Here is a 20,727-nt window from a genome sequence, read left to right as displayed (position 1 = left end):
GGTCTTTAAAAAAGCATGCAGACAATGTATATGAAAAACAGTAAAAATGATTTAAGAAGTAACAACTATGTTACAGATCAGGTAACACAGCCATGTTTTTCATATTATCTTAAGCACTTCAGTTTTACAAGAATCCCGAGATGGATTTTTGTCTTCTTGCTGCACTACTTCCCTACCCACCTTGGCCTCCCTTCTACCGAGGGCAGAAAGCCTACTTTCCGCCACGGCAGGAGGAGGCAGCAGAGGGGTGAAGAACGACAAGTAATTCCAAATCCCATCATAGTATCACAAACTTCGCTCCAGCCTAGCTACACCTTCACACTGCCAAGACCATAAAAATGTTAGGAGGCAAGGGGGCACCAGCAACTGCAGATATTTTTAAACTTTTATTGTAATAAAAACAAATCCCTTTGCTATGTTTTAAGTAGCAAGTGCATCTTTATTTTACATACTGAAATTCTTCAAACTGACAGTATGTCTGCTGTATATTTTTGACTTATTTTTTTCTTCAGCAGTTTTTAATATTCATACCTCTCCTCTATTCCAAGAGTGGAAAGTGACTAGAAAACAAATCCAGAAGAACAGAATACACTAAAAAAAAAAAATCAATTCTGGCTCATTGTTAATATTTGCAGTATCTTCAATTAACAAAGCCCTTTCAACATGTGGCTTGAAATTATCAGGAGCACAGATACAGTTCTTTGTATTCAGGACTTCATTGTCAGTATTAGACAATTCTCACACCAATTCACAAAAAACAAGGAAATAAAGTTTCAGATATTAATATGTTAATAAACATTTTAAAAAACAAGACAAGAAAGGGCTTTCATTAGAAAAAGAAACATTTGTAGCATGTTCTCTTACTGTTTAAGTTACATTATTGAATTGGTAAATTCCAAATTTTTACTACAGTATCTCAAAATTATTAATAAAACCTCTGCAAAAGTTGTACAGCCCAGTAAATTTTCTCCCATGTTCACTGCTATGGGTATATTATTTATCCTCATTATTGAAACTTCATCAGGTTTGGAAGTTACAGAACTAAGAAAACAGTGTTCCAGTAACATGTATGTATTAAAACGAAGTAAAACAACATTTAAAACATGTTGAGAGCACTATATAGACCTCCAATTAAGAATGATTTTTAAAAAAGATAAAAAGAGTCCAAAGTATGACAAGACCACGTTACAAAACTCACAATTCTTAATCTATGTCCAATGCATTTTTAATAAAGAATGCACTTCTTCCCATCATACTTCTAACTTCACTAAAAATACATTTTTTTTTCTTACTTGAAATCAGGAATAATAAAAATAATAAAAAGAATTCAATGCTGTCAAGTTGTTACAGCCAAAGGGTACACCAAATACTCCATGGATGGCACTTTGTCTATTCCTACATTTCCCCCCACTAACTCACCTGTAACTCCATCCACACTGTTAAGACCACCTAAATTATGCCACTATGAGGGCCACTCATTCTCAGTGAATACCACTGCATAAAATTACTGCCTTTGGTTTTCTCCCCATCATGAAGAGTAACTAGGAACTGAAATTGTCCTTATGAGCTTCTTGCATAAGATAATCACTGTCAGAATCCAAGTCTTCTTCATCTACTGATGCTTCTTCTGCCAGACGTTTCATGCCCCGCTGCTGCGAAATGGCCAATGCATATTTAATATTGTAGATATTCCATTCACAGCTGTAAAAATAAATAGGAACATGTTAGAAACAAGATTCCATTTCCCTCCTAAAGTAAAAATACTCTAAAATAGACAACTGTCTCAAAAGTTCTAATACCACACTATCATCCCCCAAATTACTCCATACTTCCGTGCAGTGTTTTGATTTAAACTTTTAAATATAACAATACATACAGTTTTGAAACATCTTCAAAATGACGTTGGATGCTTTTCTGAAGGAACTGAATCATGGGGAGCAGCTTCACTGACCTTGAATGAAGAAAACATGCAACTTGCAGTAAAATTTATGTTTGCATATGGAAATCTAGAACTCTTTCTATACTCTCAGAATTTTAACAAGCATACATGTTAACTGTTCAAAATGAACATTTTAAGATAATACTAAATAGACGAAAGCTCTTTGCTTTTGACTCTGTCCTCAGTGACTATACCAATACAAGTAATATATTGTCAGAAATAATTTTTTTCTCATGTCAAACTGCAGCTTGAAGAACTCAATTCTTCTTGCTGTAGTGATGGCAGTTCTTTCCAGGTACTACAATACTTTCTGAACAAGCAAGCGTTTGTTTTAAATTGTCCTCTTCTACTTTAAACAGCAACAAAAGAAAATTTGTTCCACTCATTTCAGTAACCAGAACATTAATACCCATGTTGAAGCAAGGAGTTACACAATGCACTGTTTTTTTTAACCTGCAGGACTCCTTCTCAGATTACCTCCCACTTAGCCTATTTTAAATTTGTAAATTTACCTATTTTTGTTCCCAAAAGTCTTTAATAACTCTGTACTATGGGAGGGCTGAATAGAATTCACAGACCCAGGCCCATGTAGCTGTAAAGAACTACGTAGGAAAGCAGAGTACTAACAAGCTAAGAGTGCATGCTGTAATCACAAGTCTATAAAAAAAGCAGTCAGTACCTGCACATTATCTTCCAGTTATATTTAATATGCATAACAGTTTAAAAATACCATTGCCGAAATCCTACTATCACTCTTGAAATCTTTATGCATTTATAGACTAAGCAAGCTATGCAAAGTTTTCCCTGTAGTATTTGAAAAATATTTTTGCAATTTATCCTCACAAATCCTATTATGCATTCCAATTCTATCATACACACTTGTTAGAATCATAGAATCATTTAGGTTTGAAAAGACCTTTAAGATCATCAAGGCCAAACTGTGACTTTTATTATTAGTGAAGAAGTTGTAAAAACTAAGTAGCTCTAATTGTTGTGTATGCATTATCTAGAATGTCACTAAATGGTAAATAAAAACCTTAAACTGACAGGTAAATAGATTTTACAGTGCTTGTCGACATTTTGACTTTCACAAGATCTCACCTTGTTTTCAGTTTCTGTCCGTGCAGCATAAGCAGCTTATGAGCCCAAGTAAGATAGAACTCTAAATGACAAGATATCTCAAATGCAGAGGCCAGGAACTCCAATACTTTCTCCACATACAGGTCTGGGAGTGATGAGCAGACAACATCAACTGTGTAAAAAAGGAAAAAAAGCCCACAGACATCAGGGTTGAAATACTACTTGGAAAAACATGAAAGAGACCACAGGAAAGCACAAGGGGAAGCAGAAGAAAGCACTGTCTTGGCAACTATTTGATATTTAACGTTGTATTTCAGGGGACAGCACCACAGTCTCTCAAGAGGCAGTCTTTCCTCCATAAGCCTTCCAATCGCTACTGTATTTAAAAGCAAGAACTTAATTTCTCCCCTCCCCAAGTTCCTCCTCCTGACAGAATACTCTCCCCACCAGCTCTCCTTCAGAACTTTTACTTCCACCCTTTCCTCCTCTTTATTGAAGTCTTGTTGCTTCTGACTTCATACAAATTTCTGTATTCAGTGAAACTAGTTACATGCAATAATCAGAGGCAATAAAGGATACTTGAAAAGATAGTGAAGTCACCTGCCCACAGAGGAACTGTGTGAATGCTGTTAGCAAACGTGCAGCACAAAGCAGCATGATTTATAAGCATTCAAAATAATCTCATGTAACTATGATGACCTCATCATATATCATTCTCTCTAAAAAATAACCATCTCCTACTCTCTGTGGCCACCCCAACTGGTCTATGTAACATTCAACTGTGAAAAAAGTTTTCCACTTTTAAAGAAACAGGTACACATTCATTCTCTTAACAGTGGATTACACCACCTGAAATTTCCATGCCTCTTTCTCTACTCCTGAGGTTTTGGCACCTGCCTACTTACCCAGTCTTGCCTGTGTACATGGAGTTTTGGTTAACAGCAGTAAAACAGAACTAAGTTTTGCCAGAGGCAAACATTATTATGCCAACTCAGGTGGCAAAAGATGATTTACCCTGACACACATAATTATCAGGCTTGCTACGTAGGGAATAAGGTAAGAAAAACCTACAAAGCAACTGGCTTGCAACACATCTGATTTCAGACTTGAGCATGTTTTGACTAGATAAAAGGATTTTTAATTTGTTACACATGAAATGCTGGAAGGAAATAAATACCTTTCACTGGGGTAACAGTGAGGTAAAGCTAAGAAAATATACTTCAAAGTTATGATGGAACTGTTGATGGAGTGATGAAGTTAAGGAGAATACAATTACTGAAAGTTTATTTTTAAGGTCGTATCAACCATATATAGCTAATGAATGTGCACATTAGTTATCAAAATGATAAAAAGGGTGCTAAAGAATGACTTCAGTAAATGTCCTCCAAAGCCAAGTGACACCTTACCTGTTCCTTTGTTTCTGATATCACAATTGTGAAAGCATCTGTCTCGTTACAAAGAGCTTGGCACATAACTAATAATCTGTTTGGTTTGTGTGAGCACAGCCCTTCATAAGGACCATACTTACATTTGTTTAGAGGGATGAATTTAACAAACACTATAACTAAAGGAACAAAACTCATCAGAACTTCTAAGGGCTGACACCTGCAGAGTTGCTCCTAATTTTGGCAGTCCAGAGCAAGACTGATTTAGAGTAGCTGGCACAGCTTTATCTAGTTGAGCACTGAGCACTTCCAAGGGTGGAGAATCCACTACCTCCCTCGTCAGCCTGTTGCAGTATTTCACTACCCCAACATAATGTTACTGCTTTTAAATATCTAGTAGGAATTTTCTGTGTTGCAAGAGGTCTGTTTCTTCGTCTTGTACCATTGTGTGACTCCAAGTCTGGTTCTGCCTTCTTTCTAACATCCCGTTAGGCACTTGAAGACAGTAAAAAAACATTCCCCTTCTCTTCTGAAGACTGAACCCAGCTCTCTTAAGCCTCTCCTCAGCTGTTGCACACTCTGGCCCTCCAATCATTTTCCAAGCCCTCTACCAGATGCTCCAGAGTATCAATGTCTGTCTTGTGCTGTCAAGCCCCAAGCTAGGCACAGTACTCCTGACATGGTCTCACAACTCTCAACAGAGAAGACTAATCACTTTCCTTGAACTGCTGAGTACATCCTTGATAGCACAGCCCAGTATCCAGTTAACTGCCTTCATCACACAGGCGCACTGCTAACTAATGCTAAACTTGCTGCGCGCTTCTCCAACATCAGCTACTTCTGAGAACTGGCATCCAAAAACTTTACCTGCATATCCAGACCTGATCAAATTCCATGTTCAAAAGTCACTAGAAGAGCATGCAGCAGACTGGCAAAATTAAAACATAAGTTAACACTAAAGAGTCTACTTTTTTTCACAAAAGACCATCCCTTCCCTCTTTAGTCTTCAGCTACAGTAGAAACTCCTTAAATATCAATGTTATACTCCCTGTCACCCAGGAGCTAAACTCTGCCCTTCACGCCTCAACATATTTGGCTTACAAATCTCTGCTTACAGCTAGTTCAGCCAAATTTCATGGAAGATCCACTCACCTTCATTGCTAGGTACAGCCTCTATGACCTCCTGAATTAATTTCTTTTCATTCAGCTTTAAGGCCATGATGATAGCCATAGTGTATTCCTTCTGATGCAGTGTTTTGTGTATATTGCTGGGCGTGACATCAATATCCAGCTCAAAAGGATCAAAAATTAGCCCAGAATCCAGTGAATAGATAAGAAGACCCTCTGTGGTGGTGGCTGCCCAGCTTCGTCCTAGAAGAGAAGTAACAATATTTAAGAGCAAAGCTGGGTTTTCTAGGATGGAAACAGAAGAGTAATGGTAAATGGATGACTCTTCATTGTTTACAGGAAGTGGGTAGGACTGAAAGCCATGCATCATCGCTGGACCTGTCAGCAATGACAGTGGTTTTAAGAAATACCAGCTGAAAGCAATGTACACTTCAGTTTCTAAATTATCCGCTGCACAGGAAACTAGACTACAAATCCAGCAGCACTGTGTAACGTCTGGAGAGACCATCTCCAAGGAATTTCTTCTTCATTATTACTTCTCCAATGCTCTTTTGTTTTGTTTTATATGGAATAAAAAAATCCTACATTAATTGTCAATACTCACCCGTAGGACAGAACCGCAGGCAGGTCACTCTTATTTCTGGTTTGAAGTGTCGATAACTCATGTCACCTAAAAGAGAAGTTTAGAAGTGATGTAATATAGTCACCAAAACTTCATGGTCTAGCTATCTACACTAACTATGCTGTTATTATGCTGAAAAACAATGTGGAACATGCCAAAACCTGGCAGAGTTAAAGACAGGGTAAGTAAGGGACAGTCCAGGTCCAAGAGATCTTACAGCTGAAGTGGTGGGACTGAATTTTGCTCTTTGAAAATTAAATCAGGACTGCTGGGTTACACATCCAGGAGACCAAAGTATCTCCTGCTCCCTGTTGCTTCTACTATGCAAAAGAACCCACCCATACATCAGCTGAACACTTGAGTAACAGATCCCTGCGGCTACAGAACATTCAGGTAATCCTAACTTTAAAACTGAGCTGAATAATTCAAACCCTTCTTATCTGGTATCGACTCTACATTAAAGGTCTTGATCCACATAAAACTAGTAACAAGACAGCAAAGACAAAACCCATACCTCTTTTTACTCCAGGAAGAGGAATGGCAACACCATCTTCACCTCCAGCCCCTTCATCAATCAGAGCCATGCTGCCAAATTCAGTCATTTTTCTCCGATCTAAGTACTCCTAGAAAAACATGTAAGTTCCATGCACTGCACTGACTCTCCTCTCAAACATCTATATTAATTGAAAATTCTCTGTAACATTCAGGAGGTATCTAGTGATTATTTCCATGCACTTTCTTCTAAAAGCTTCTCCAAAAACATGCAGAAAACTGACAATTTCACAACAGCAGGTAACAGTGTCCAACTGCAGGTGAGATTCAGGCTGCTTCAGTCTTAAGGGCTCAGAACAGCACAACTTAAGTTTACACTGTGGCTTCACATTATTTTAATGTTGTTCTACTTAAGAGATGCACTGTTTCCTCAGATGCAGCCCTACTCTCTCTTCCCTTTAGGTTCAAAAACTGCACTGGGCTAATGTAAGGGCTGTGTAGCCAGTCAGCTATGCAAATGATGATTTAGGAACCTCCCTGCCCCCCATTTTTAAACACCCATCCCCTCCAGGATTCTTTTCCAATTGGGTCACTTCTGGTATCCTTTTAAGCCACATGTTGAGCTATGCTAGCACAATAGAGGGCAGCAGAGAAACGAAGGCTGCTTCACAAACCACTGTTGTCAAGGAACCACAGCCAAATACAGCCTGACATGAACAGTAGAACAATCATCATTCTTCCAGGTAAAGGGATACTAAAAACGGTTACAGGAATTTTTTTCTTTCTGATTCTTTTCATCATTTGCTTTACTTTTAAAGGAATTTGGCAATATTCAGAAACCAAGTTTGTAAAGGTTGGTGATGTTCTGTGTCCACAATAAATTCCTTAATTTCTTTGCTAACACAAGCAACTGACACCCAGGGAAAGTCAGCTTGGTACAAAATATTGATAATTTAAATTTTCCCTTCAATTTTAAGTGCCAACTGACCTAACTACGCTTAAGAGTTCTGCTCATTCAATATAAACACACTGCAATCTGGCAAGACTTTAGTTAGCTGAGTGTCAGTAATAATTTTTGTTTCCTGAGAAACATTTCCTTACCACTCTCCCGCACAAAATTAAGAAAATGAACCTGTGCTTAACAAAACATTCATGAACACCACTTAATGAGATGTTATACCAGAATCAAAGTCTTGTGGAGGTGGGGGAATGAAAAAAACCAACTCCTGTGGTCACATACCTCCATTGCATCTAAAGAAAAGTTGCATGAGATTTCAAACTTTTTCATAAGAATCTGTTCCTTGACGTTATATATACAGACAAATTTTGACAATCCACCTGCCAGAATAGACTGACCATCTGCCGAATAACACAGAGTAGTAAAAGATCTAGTAAAGAAAAAGAGAGAGTAGTTAATTTCACTGCCACATCCAAGCTAAAAGAGATGAGTACAATGTGAAGACATGAAGACACAGAAGAATAACCATTCCATGGAAAAAGTAGAGATCTTCATGCACATGATACGTACTTAACACACAAAACTGTTTACCACAAACAAGTACTTGATGCTTTACTATGAATCACAATTGAGAACTTCAACAGCTTTTTTAAGTACTTCCATACTTCTGATTCTGAGTTGCAGCTCAATGAATGAGCTCTCAACTACACCCTGTACAACACTAAGTATGGTCAGAATAGCTAAACCAATGTCATGGCATGTTTTAAAGAGACGGTTGAGAGCTCATGACCAAAAAACCACCTTTTTCAAAAAGTCATTGCTTCCTTTTTTCATCTTGAGTGGGAGCAACATGGAAATAAAAGAGGGGTTCAAAGGAAAAAAAGAGAGGAATGAAACACATGACTTCGATATTGCACTTTTTGACAGCACACAGATTCAACTTGCCTTTAAACATTACTTCACATGCATAGTAACATGTAATAAAACCCACAGCATATTTACATTTTAAAAAAAGTAACAGTTTCTAGACACTGATAAGTTACATACTAATATCTATATAACAAGATATCCACTTAAAAACCTATCACATTTAGCAAATGAACAACTTGTCATGAGAAGCTTAATATTATGCTAGCAATCCAAAGTTGTAACTGATGAAAAAGAACACATGTTCAGAGTGGTGATGCAATCAGCGGGTGAACACAGCAAAAGACAAAAAGGGTCCATCCAGATGTCAAGTCAGGCAGTCTTTTAAAATCCAACATCAGAATCAAAATATTTCAACAGCAGATGCACTCTGAAATCTTCACATAAAAACCACTAGAAAGAAACAATTCAAGAGCAAGCCAGTGAGACACCCTTTTTTCACTGCAATCTCACTTACTTTCCCTTGGCTGCTTGTTTGGCAGTTATTTTATCAAGCTCCTTCCTTCCCATCTGAAGATCATGCCTTCCCTCAATTGAGCCAGTCTGCACTGCATTTTCATGATCCCAAAATGTTATCTGCCCATTCAAAGCAGCAACGGCAAGCTCCTTGCCATCAGGACGGAAAGCAACAACAAGAACTGCAAAGAATGCAATTAACAGTTAAAAATGCAGTCAGATTTCTTTCTAAGAAAATACCCTATGTTTTTCTAGGATATTATCTCAACTACCAGAAAAATCTTAAGAGTAACAAGTATGACTGTAGTTTTTATCTGGACAACATACAACTGTTTAGCTAATTATAAAGCTAGAGCTAGTATTAAATAAAAAAAAGATTTCTTGCACTGTTAACTAAGTACTATAGGGAACTATCTCAATTTTTCGTTTTTCATTAACAAGAATGAGTCTGTATTTGATATGTTCTGTTGCTCATTCTTGAAATATTTTTGACAATATTTTTGTATTTGATAACATGAAATAAAGATTACCATCAGAGTTCAATATTAGTGTCTCCTTAGTTCTCCAGCTGTCTAACATATCCCATAACTTGACAGTTTTATCCCAAGAGGCACTAGCTAGAACACACTTCATTGGGTTAAAGGACAAACTGCTGATGGGGCCCTCATGACCTGCTAAGACCTAATAAAAGAAGAAAAGATAACATGGGATTAGGTGAAAGAAACTGGAATTCATGTAGTCTGTATTCAGTAAACTCTAAATATAGCAACGAAACCCTGCCTAACTTGTCCACACATGCTTGAGGTCACTTTTGGACATGTGGCATGATACATACCAGTGATTCTCAACTTTTTATTTTCAGAAGTTTAAAATTCATTAGTTACCACTGCACAGGCATCTCTAACCACTCTTATGCACACACATAGTCCCTTTAGAGACCAAGACTTAAGAATACAGCATGCTTTTTCCCCCCCCTTCTTATCAGAACAATCAAACCAACTGTGAAAAAGCAAGTAATTGCTTTGAGAATTGAGTATGTCTACAGCTGAAATACATAAGAAAAAACAGTAACCAAAACTGTGAATAAGAGTAATACAGATTTTTATGGTATGGAGCTCCTACTCCTCTCAGAAGAAATCAATGAAAGGAACTAAACTCAAAACTCTGGAGGTCCACTCAAATATATGCTGAGTTACTACAGTGATCTGTGTTCAATAGCTATGCCAAATTAAATACATGAATCGCTGAGTTCATCTACTTGTACAAGACACAGAATAATGCTTAAGAATTGAAAACAGCAAATGAGTTTGATTTGCTCAGAAGTACGTGTCCCTCCTTTATTACATCTACTCTGAAAAGAATGCATTTCAAATTAGCAGCAAGACAGCGGGGATTTAACTTAACAGTTTTCTCACCCTACAAAATAAAAACCTTCTACAGAAGAAATCATGCCCCTGCTCTACTCCAGCAAAACTGTCTATGAAATCTGTATCAATCTTAGGACAGCATCTACAATTTCTTCACTACCTGCAGAAAATATGTAGAAAAGAACATCTCTGAACAACTACTGGAGGAAAGACTCTTATGCTGATGTGTTAGCTCAGCAATACTGGTGTTACTCCACGAGCTGGAAAGAGCTCATTACTCAAAAATTCTAAAAACTATTTCCCACACAAATCCAAGATAGCCTCCACAATATAAATCAAAAATTGCCGAGAGCAACATAGCGTAGCTCCAGTTCTTGAATATAACAAAACACATTGTATTAAAAACCTCTGACTAATCCCAAAGTTACTTGGTATCATCACGTTCTACACTGAGTTGAATTCAAGCCCTCCAACACTATAGGTCCTTACATCTAGCAGCCTCCCACTCTGCATTGACCAGATGAATATTTCAAAGGAATCCTGGGAACCAGCTGACACAATCTCACCACTGGAGTCCACAGCTAAACAAGAGAACTGACTTGGTCGTGGAGATGTGAAGGTACGGAAATTGCGGTATCTGTTGTAAATGTGAAAATAAATTATGAGAACATTTTAGGTAGATTTAAATGTGTTTTATGAACATATTTTAAAAAGTATTTCATTTTACTTGTAAAGTCTTTTAAGTTATCTACAGAAAAAAATATTCTTTGTATAAAATTAGACACGTCAGCATGATTCCAAGATTCAAAAAAGGTATTAACAACCCTGCAGAAGTAACAGCCAAAACCAAACAGATGAGCTTTCTTCTATTACATAGCACATGTCCATTCTTTAGAAAACATGAGCTTTTTTACACATCCAGTTCTGTACACAGCTGTATTATAATGGTTCAACCGCTAAAACTATGGCAAACAATCTGTTAGACAGGTGCCTTCTCCCCATTTGAGTAGTAGAGCCAGCTTCTCTGAGAAAAGTTCTTCCAGAATTTTCTTCACAGAAACTGGATGGAGCGAGAGGATTCCTAATTACTATCCAAATTTGAATCAAAGGCTGAACGAAGAGTAAAGCAGTACTCATACTGTGCAACTTCAACTTGAAACAAGCGGTCAGCACTTTGCTGTATTTTGGGGGGTGAAAGATGAAAACTGAGACACAAAAGCTTTATGAAGAGTTACCTATGTAGATCAAAGGCACGCACAGTTCCATCTAGGGAAGCACTCAAAATGACATAACCATTGGAAGTAAAAGTTACAGCAGTTACACCACTGGTGTGTTCCGTAAAAGTGACAAAACAAAAGCTGCTTGAAGTGTTCCACACTTTCACCTGCAAGAGACAGGAAAAACCTTCTTAGAATCTCCATCATCAGTTCAGAGAGAAAGTATAAGGCAGCAGAAGAGTAAAGAAAAGTTAGTCCTAGAATTCTGCAACAGAATAAAAGACTTTACTATCAGTAAGGAATTCTGTGCAAGTGAAGCAAACAGGCCGTAGCTTATCATTAAAACCCTAAAGACACATATACAACATGAAAATATAAGTGGAGATAGACAAAAAATTTGGAAACACAATTAATTTTCAAGGAAAGCTATAGCACTTTGTGAGAATCTTGGGCTCCCAAGCTCTGTACTGTCCACAGATAGGACAACTGTCAAATTCAAAACCAACTGTGAAGCCATTCCAGAAGCTACAGTTGAGATGATATTTCAATCTTTTTTTCCCCGAACAAAAATGTTATGTGTTCAGCTATCTGCAGTTTGAGACTTCTGGGGTCTGGCCAATTTTGAATCAAAATGACAGAAACCATGAAGTGGCAGGTCTTTTTCTGACATTCAGAAGTTTTGATAGGAAATAAGATACTATCTTTTCTCCACTTATGTGCCAAGAAATTGTGGAATTACTCTACAAAATACTGTATCTGTATACACAGCCTATCATTTCAATACAAGTCATCCATAAGAAGCTAATTTTTCTTTTAAATAACAAGCTGCTGCAATGGCACATTTCAGAAAAATCTGTTTAGGAATTGCACTTTTATAAATAATTTGAAATTAATTTCACATCAAAACCAATTATTAAAAGGGCATGAATTTGGGTGACTGAAGTTCATTCATCCCAAAACATCATGGAACCACCACAAGCATATATAAATTAGTATCTGATGAATTACATCTTTTTGTGTGTATGGTGACAGCATCTATAATTAAAAAATCATAAGTTATGCAATTTGCAGAGAATACCCATAATAATAAATCAAAATATGCTCTAGAGAGAAAAATAAAAACATTTAAGAAAACCGAGGACAAAAAATTATTGACTTCGTATTAAGAAAAATATGTATCAGTTATCATAACAGAGCTTTTTACATAAAATGGAAATTCAAGCTGCTTACTATGTTATTAAGAGTTCATATTTCAGTAATACTGCCTCACTTACTTTCCCATCCTCCCCTCCAGTTACTATGTATTGTCCATCTGGAGAATACGCTAATGAAACCATGCTGTTGAAATGCCCCTGCTGCTTCAGCACGTAGGACTCACTTTGCCATTCCCACACCAGCAGCTGACCCAAACCTGAAAACGCATGAAAAGGATTAACCAGAGTTATGAATACAATGACCCTGAAAATGCAAGCCACAAAACACAACTGCATTGTCAAAAAAAAAAACCAAAACAGTTGATGCAGACAGGTTGTGCCGTGCAGCTATCAATCCTAATAAAATCCCTTTCCCTTTTATAAATTCAAGGCAACTTTCCTCAGCAGCCAGGAGCTGTTACATGGATTAACATTCTCAATGCTAGAACAGCAGTGCTATCAAACAGCTGATAGATACACTGGAAAGAAAAGCAGGGCTACATAGTAAGGTATAATCTTGGTTACCATGCAAACCATTATGGACCGAGTGGGAATGCTGGAACAACCAGGCAGCTTTGTAAAATGGCATGTGCCACAAGTTGACTGGGCCCAGAATTAAAGCATATTATAAACTACAAGGGATATGGGCTTTATCCCAATTGTGCTAGAGTTTTCATATATGAAACATACACCTTTTTCCTTTGTCAACAAAGTATTTTCCTGAACCACAAGAATTCTGTCAGGAGAAATAGATTAGAGATACCTGCTTTACTACATCTAGACACTACAGAGATGAGACTATAAATTATTAACAAAACTTTAACATTTGGAGTCAAGATGAGTCAGAGGAATTTTTTGGGCTTGCACGCCCACAACGTTCCTCGTTTTTCCACGAACACAGACAAAACTTACAAACCTGAACATCCAAAGGCAATCCAGTCACCAGTACAGTTGATAGAAATAGAAGCTATCCTTTGATCTGAAATACTGAAGGAAGAGAATCACCCAATAAACAAACTTGCGTTTTCATGCCTTGTGTGATAAAACTTCAAACCTAATGTTTATTAGCTCTGTTCAAGCAAGTTCTTTCATTACTTTACTGAACATCTGTATCACTGTAACACCAAAAGCCACATATTAATTCTTTCCTTTATTACACTAAAAAACATTAAACAGACAATACTGCCTTATTTGGAATGAAGGCAGAGTATATATTTGGAATGAAGACAGAGTATCTACATCCCAAACAAAGCTGTACTTGCCAGCAGAGTAGTAAAGCTCCCCACATTAAAAAAAAAATATTTTTTTTTTGTACAGGGAAAACTACACATTCTTTAGCTAGCATCATACAGTAATGGAAAAGAATTATGATTTTTAAAATTAGAGACAATTTATAGATTGTAAAATAATTTTGCATATGCAGAACTTTTTCAGGTATTATCTTTATTTTCTACAAACAAGCTGAAAACAAAGTCCAAAGCATTGAAGAAATCTATAGCCAACAACTAACTACTGAGGAGTTCCTCATTCAGACCTCACTTTTCCACTGTAAATTATGGAATGGAGTTGTACAGTATTTATCACATAAGTAACTAGGACTCTGCCTTTCCAGAAGTTACAATACTAGATATTCATGTTTTAACATTTTTCTGCTCTGATTATTCATCCTTCACTACTAAGCATGGTGTACTCTCAGTCAAACAAACAAGAACCACCCTCCTCCCCCAAAACGTACTCCACACACAAAACCAACCCAAAAAGCAACACAACCCTGTACCTCACCTCAAGGAGTGGATCAGATTGAACTCTGGAAGCTCATGGAGGTGAAAGATTCCAGAGGCAAAACCAGTGACTAAAAGGTGTGTTTTCTTGTGATAGGCTGCAGATGTCAGGTTATTAAAGTCTCCCTCTTTATTGAAAAAATACCTGGCATCAAAGAAATAAGAAAGAAGCAAATAGCACGTGAAAGAAAAGTACACTGTTATAACTGCATTTCAGTATAGGTCAAATATTTTGATCAAGGTATCCTACAATAAAACTAAAAAGCAGCAGTTCCAGAAATTGCCAAATATATGTACTTTAGCTAGTGAAAGCTAATTCTGTTCTTTTCCCCAATGTTTACAGCTGCTACAGTAATCTGATTATCAGAAGTGACACCTGATCACATGGAACGAAAGTTAACCTCAGAGGAACTGCCCTGTGCATTTCCCTTCTGATCATCTAATACCGATATGGATGGCTCCTGTGAATTCACTGGTTAACCTTCTATATGCGAGTCCTCTTACAGAGTAAGGAATCAAAGCAATAGTCGTAAATACTATATGCCTACTGGAGAAGGTTTTCTCAGTTTCTCTGTAGCTGTATTTCTTACTGGAATTAAACAGAGAACCACCACATGACAGTCAAATAAAAGAGCATCCGAACATTATTCAACAGTTGTATACTCCGAATTCCTTCAGTCTGAAAGTGATGTTCACTACGGCTAATTTCAACCTGGGCTGGGGTGTGGGACTTTCTTTATACCTCCTTTACAGTCAGAGAGACAGAACAGAAGCCTGATATAGAGTGTTCCCAACTGGCCCCTACATGCATCCCACCTGTCCCTCACTCCACTGACAAGAGATTGCCTATGAGCATTACCCCTCCTCAAGCAAAGCTAAATGCTGTGACTATCTTAAAACTGGATTATTCTTTGTCAGTCACACTTCCTTTGATGTGGACAGATAGGGAGATCCTTCAGCAAGACATCTCCAAGTAGCTGTTGTCACCTGTTGAAGTCAACCACTCTCTTCTTGCAAGAGCTCAAAGCCTCCAGACTTAAGAGGATACTTTACTAAAGATCTCATTACACTTTTTGAGTTTCAAACAGTAACACGTACACCACATGTCAGTATTTCTTACATTATTAAAATTACACTGACTTGTTATTCTGAAGGCGGAGGGTATTGCCCTTCATATAAAGGTAAGACAAGCAGGTGTTCTACCGAAACTATTTAAAATGGGATCTGTAGTAAATTACTAAACCTGGGCAGACTTTTATAGTGCTTTGAATGCGTGATAAAAGGTGCAAAAAGCCCAATACAGTAAATCCCCATAGCAATTCTGTCTTCGGAAATCTGAAAATCACTTACTTTGCAACACGTGAATATTTAACCTTATGTCTAGTCTCTTGTTCATTTGGATTGGCTTTCCCATGAATTTCTTCACCCTTTGGCTCTTCAAGAAACTCTTCATCATTTTCTTCTGCATTCTTTTCCCTAGCTGCATCTTTTGGGGGCATGGGTTTCAAACCATCAAGCTCTGTATCACACTGCCACACACAGAGAGCTGCATCCTGGCTAATTGTGTACAGCTAGAATACAAACACAGAAACACATGATTATTGTGTAATACCTCTGTTTTGTACTCTGCTGTCTTGTTATGAATATAGACTCACAGAAGGGTTAGCAAGTCTGCACTCTACCATTAGGATAATACATCACTTAGTCCTCTAGAATTCAAAGTGCTTTGATCTGGAAAATTCACATGTCCTGAGAACTGGCGATTTACTTTACCTGCCCTCAGATAATTTTTGAAAAGACCAAAGCCAATTTGATTATCAGCTGGCATTAGAGCTAATTAATTTTTTCATATTTAAAATTATAACTTTTGGGGGGAGAAATTTTAAATAACTTACTATCCTTCTAAAGTTTACTTCTTCAAACGTTCATGGAATTGTAAACTCTCGATCACAGCAGAGGAGCTGAGAGACATATTACATATTTTTAAAATTCTGAGATATTCTCAAAATAGTCAGCATCTTTACCTACACATAAGATTCTACTTCAAATATTTTAATATTAAAATTCAAGAATGCTGTGTGATTATACATACATCTAGACTGTTCTCCTCAAAAAAGCAGGCTACTATTATATCCTTATGCCCTCCAAGTGAGTAGTAGATCAAGTTTGCCCATCGTTCTGCTCCAAACACCCATGTAGACATGTCCTTGCTCCCTACTGCAAAACACCTACAAAAGAAAAGGAAATCTGAATTCGAACATTGGTTTGCAAACCTCCACTGAGTGGAGAATGTTCTGAGCAGGAAAACACCAGTCGCCACTTTAAAAGTAATTTTACACATAATAGAGTTGTAAATTGAGGTTGGCAACTCTAGCAAAGGTAGATGGGATTAAATAGATTCAAAAGGTCACATTCCTAAGATATTTTCTTTATATGGATAACTAGATATTTTCAAGCAAGAATGCACTGTTGATCCCTAATACATGCATATTTTATACTTTCAAGTCTGCCTAATTGTAATTCAAGATAGAATGAGAAACAGAAGAGCCAAAAAGAATTTTTAAAGCTAGTACAGCACTTTAGAGAAAAGAAAATGGACTATAACATGCATACAAATTTTAATAATGTGAGCAGGTAGACAGTGCTTTAGTTTAACGACTCACTTGGAATCATCAGTCCAGTCGATACAAGTTGTTTCATCATATGGACCATAGTAAGTTTTGTCCAGAACAAACGCATTAAATTCTCGTTTCTTCCCAGGAGCGTGGTACATAAGGGCAACATTGTCTTTTGTAATCACAAATTTCCTGTCATATGGGGGGAAAAAAAATCATAATTGCACACAAAGCTGTTAAACCAAAAAATTATTCAGTACAGTCTGCAATACAACAAAACAAAACAATGTCCAAAAGATTTCTGTGTTACTGAAGTGATAAATATGGGTTGGTTTTGAATTAAAAAAAAAAATCAGTTGCAGATTGATATTATCCCTCAACTTCATGAATGCAGGTATACCTTATGGATCATAAGACAGAAAACCTTCAGTAAAAATCCCATATATTGTATAAGGAAATATTTATTCTCTAATTCTCACAAAGGAAGGAAAAGTTCAAACATTCAGAACAGATTACTCTATTTCAACCTCTCTTCACCTGCATATACCAGCCATTTTAACAAACACAAAGCACCTGCACCCCTGACACACATATCCTCTAATCTGGTCCTGTTGCCAGTATTATTGCCCTAACACAAAACTGCAACTCCAACTTTCAAAAAAACCTCATTCGTGATCACTTTAAGTCAATCCAACTGAGGAATGCCACCAAAAGGGAATGCCATACTTTTTCCTCTCACCCTTCTGACACTACTAACATTTATGTCACCACACTTTGGATCTGTGACCATGCAGTTAAAATATAAGGGACATAAAAAGCAGCACTCAATTCAGAGAGCTGCCTCTTTCAGTATCACAGTTGTCTAAGACTAACCCAAGTCAGCAGTGAAACTGCACCATCCTAAGTGCCATCATGCAGCTCTGCAGCACTACCTGTCCCACCCCACACCGTGGGCTCTTTCACCTTGCCTACAATATGCAAGAACAGTTAAGACTCATAGCAAATCTTCTGTGTTTCTAAGAGTTCCACCACAGACATCTGTGACAGGCAACTTTCCAGCTAGTATCTGTTTCCAAGGCTTTGCTTTTCCTTTTTTCCTCCCCTCTCAACTTTACAGATAAAGTGACTGTGATCAGCTCAAAATGTCCCCTACGTTAATCAACAGGTATAATCCCCAGATTGGTTAGAATGCCTTAATAATTACAGCTACTTTATGGGGTACTTTCTGTTGCTTTGTTCTAAAGCATGCACATTTTACTTACTTGCCATCAGGGGAAAAGCTGACACTGTGAACTGGCTTGTGAAAATAAAATTGATGTATCACACATTTACCGATCAAACTGACAAGCAAGGCAGCTCCCTCTGTAAGGGCAGAAAAAGAAGGATAATGGAAATAATCCAGTTTCCAAAGAAACTAACCCTAGCAAGCTCAGTTTCTTTACTTAGAGGGGGAAAAAAAAAAAAAAAGTACCTTCTCAGAAACTTTTCAAGATAGTGCTTAATATTGTTAAGAAGAAAAATACAATCAAAATTACAAATCGACTTTCTAAATTCTGTAAATAAGTTCTTTGTAAATTCTGTAAATAAAGACACCTTCCCCTGAAATTCTAACATAATTTTCAAAGTAGGCTGTTTGTGTTAATGTTGAACACCAAGCACTACAGACTTTCTTCTTCAGGCTGTATTTTTTATTTAATTCTTTTATAAAACAAATACTTCCTTTATGAAAGTACCTTCATCAATCAGTATGGCAAGACTTCCATCTGGAGAGAGCCCCACACACACAATATTAAGCCGTGTAGCCAACGGGAGTGTCTCACACTTATTACTACAAGAAAAAGATAAAACAGTAAATTGGGTACAAGGATGTAAAAATAACAGTCATCTTTGGTATTAACGAAATACGATTTGATACCTATGTTAAAGCCACTGAATCAATTTAGATGTAAAACCCCCACAGCTTTCTTTGGCTGTCACAATCCCATAAATACAAACTACATAAGAGATGGGTTCCTGAGCAGAATACCAGCATAACGAGCATCAGTCATAACTCTGGCCTATAGGAAAAGGCAATGACAGCCTAAGCTTTGCCATACAGGAGAGACAGTACAAGACAGAAACACACGAAGAAACCCTATGACTAAGTCATATACAAACTATTTTTCCCCTCTTTGTTTCTAAAACACATCATTACGTACCCCTTATACTATTCTGCCCACAGACCTGCCTACATACAGAAAATCTGCACCGTGCAACACCTCACCAGTTACTTTGCTAGGCAGGCTTCTACCTTTTAACTCTAAGCCAGAAACTTTTCAGGATATTTTAGAAGGCAAAACATTCTTGAGAACCCCAGCCCATGCCAGCTGCACTCCCACACCCCCCAGCACGGCAGGCGGTTCCCCACACGCACTACGGACAAGGCGGCCCTGGCAGCGCCGTGCCGCCTGCGGGTCGGCCTCCACAACCTCCCGTCAGCTTTACTTCCCCCCCTCAAAAAAACCCGTGCTGGAGGCACCAGGCCCTCCCGTCGCCTCCCCGCCGGCAGGCGGCCCAGGCAGCCGGGGCTGCCGGAGAGCGAGGCCGGCGGCCTGGGGCGGCCGAGCGGAGGAGAGGTAGGCGCTGGGGCTCGCTTACTTCTTCAGGTCGAAGACGGAGATCCTGTTCCCGACGGGGCTGATGAGGGCGCTGCCATCGCGGGTGAAGCTGAGGTTCCCGCGGCGGTACACGGTGCCCAGCAGGCCCGAGAACTGCGAGGGGAGGAGGGGAACGGAAAATAAGAAACGGGGGGCGGTTAAAGGAGCAGGGAGAGGGCGGCGGCACCTGCCGCCGGGCACTCACCCGGTACGCGAACTTCATGGCGGCAGCCCACGTGAGGAGCGCGCGGAGCCGCTGCGGGCACGCGGGACCACGGAGCGACGGCAGCGCGTGGGCGAGCGCGGGGCGAGCCCGCGCATGCGCCCGGGAAGGCGGCGGTGGAGGCCTCCTGCAGGGGGCGGGGCCGGGCCGGACCATTGATGGGGGCGAAGCCGCCGGCGGCGGGCGGGTGGCCGGGCCGGGGGAGTGGGGCAGACACCGGCCCACCCTCCCCTCCGCTCCGGGGGTGCGAGGTGGCGCGGGGAACCGGTGCCAGACAGGCGGGCCGCCAGCAGCAGCCCCTCCGGTAGGATCGGTCTCCCCTTCTCCGCATGCGCGCTGTGGCCCGGCCCGCCCCCGGGCTCTGCCGCCGGCGCCGCGCGTGCTCCGGCCGCCGGTAACGCTTCGCCTCAGGCTGGCGGCGCTTGGCCGCGACGGGATCCCGGGGTGCCGGAGCGGGAGCAGAAACAAAGAGGGGAGCCCAGGCGCCGTCCGTGAGCCTTGCCGGCGGCAGCGGGGGCACTCGAAAGTGGATGAGCAGCAGCCCTGGCCCGGCTGGTCCCAGAAAGCGGCAAGCCCGGTCACACACCGGGATAGGACGCTGCAGACCCTTATCCTAAATATGACTCCGCCTTAGAGTTTAGAAAATATTTTCTGCTAAAATAGCTTTGGCCAAAATAGATGAAACAATCACTCCTTCAAACAAGGAAA

General features: G+C 39.2%; 1 protein-coding gene across 2 annotated transcripts; it reads right to left on the bottom strand.

Moving 5' to 3' along the window:
• Positions 1-367: 367 nt before the first annotated feature.
• On the bottom strand, positions 368-20,127 carry PWP2 (PWP2 small subunit processome component). Of its 2 annotated transcripts, XM_074858457.1 has the most exons (21): positions 20,002-20,127; positions 19,798-19,910; positions 18,894-18,988; positions 18,423-18,522; positions 17,209-17,352; positions 16,638-16,773; positions 15,896-16,116; positions 14,547-14,690; positions 13,681-13,751; positions 12,846-12,982; positions 11,590-11,738; positions 10,844-10,991; positions 9,518-9,668; positions 8,989-9,169; positions 7,887-8,034; positions 6,669-6,777; positions 6,137-6,202; positions 5,557-5,775; positions 3,041-3,191; positions 1,877-1,951; positions 368-1,701 (listed from the first exon to the last, which is right to left on the bottom strand). In XM_074858457.1, exons 1-21 carry the CDS (start codon positions 20,017-20,019, stop codon positions 1,542-1,544), a joined length of 2,736 nt encoding a protein of 911 aa, XP_074714558.1. In that variant the 5' UTR covers positions 20,020-20,127; the 3' UTR covers positions 368-1,541. The 2 variants fall into 2 exon arrangements, with proteins under 2 accessions (XP_074714558.1, XP_074714559.1); XM_074858458.1 differs by lacking the exons at positions 18,423-18,522; positions 19,798-19,910; positions 20,002-20,127 and having other exon boundaries at positions 18,894-18,970.
• Positions 20,128-20,727: the final 600 nt, after the last annotated feature.

This window comes from Strix uralensis, chromosome 2, assembly GCF_047716275.1.
Source record: "Strix uralensis isolate ZFMK-TIS-50842 chromosome 2, bStrUra1, whole genome shotgun sequence".
NCBI lineage: Eukaryota > Metazoa > Chordata > Aves > Strigiformes > Strigidae > Strix > Strix uralensis.
This window is presented reverse-complemented; position numbering and strand designations above follow the sequence as displayed.

Excerpts from the sequence above, each read along its gene's own strand:
- PWP2 (XM_074858457.1), bottom strand. Across the intron at positions 13,752-14,546 it reads AATCTGATCCACTCCTTGAG|TATTTCAGATCAAAGGATAG; the intron begins GTGAGGTACAGG and ends CTCTTCCTTCAG. Across the intron at positions 9,170-9,517 it reads ACTAATATTGAACTCTGATG|TTCTTGTTGTTGCTTTCCGT; the intron begins GTAATCTTTATT and ends CATTCTTTGCAG.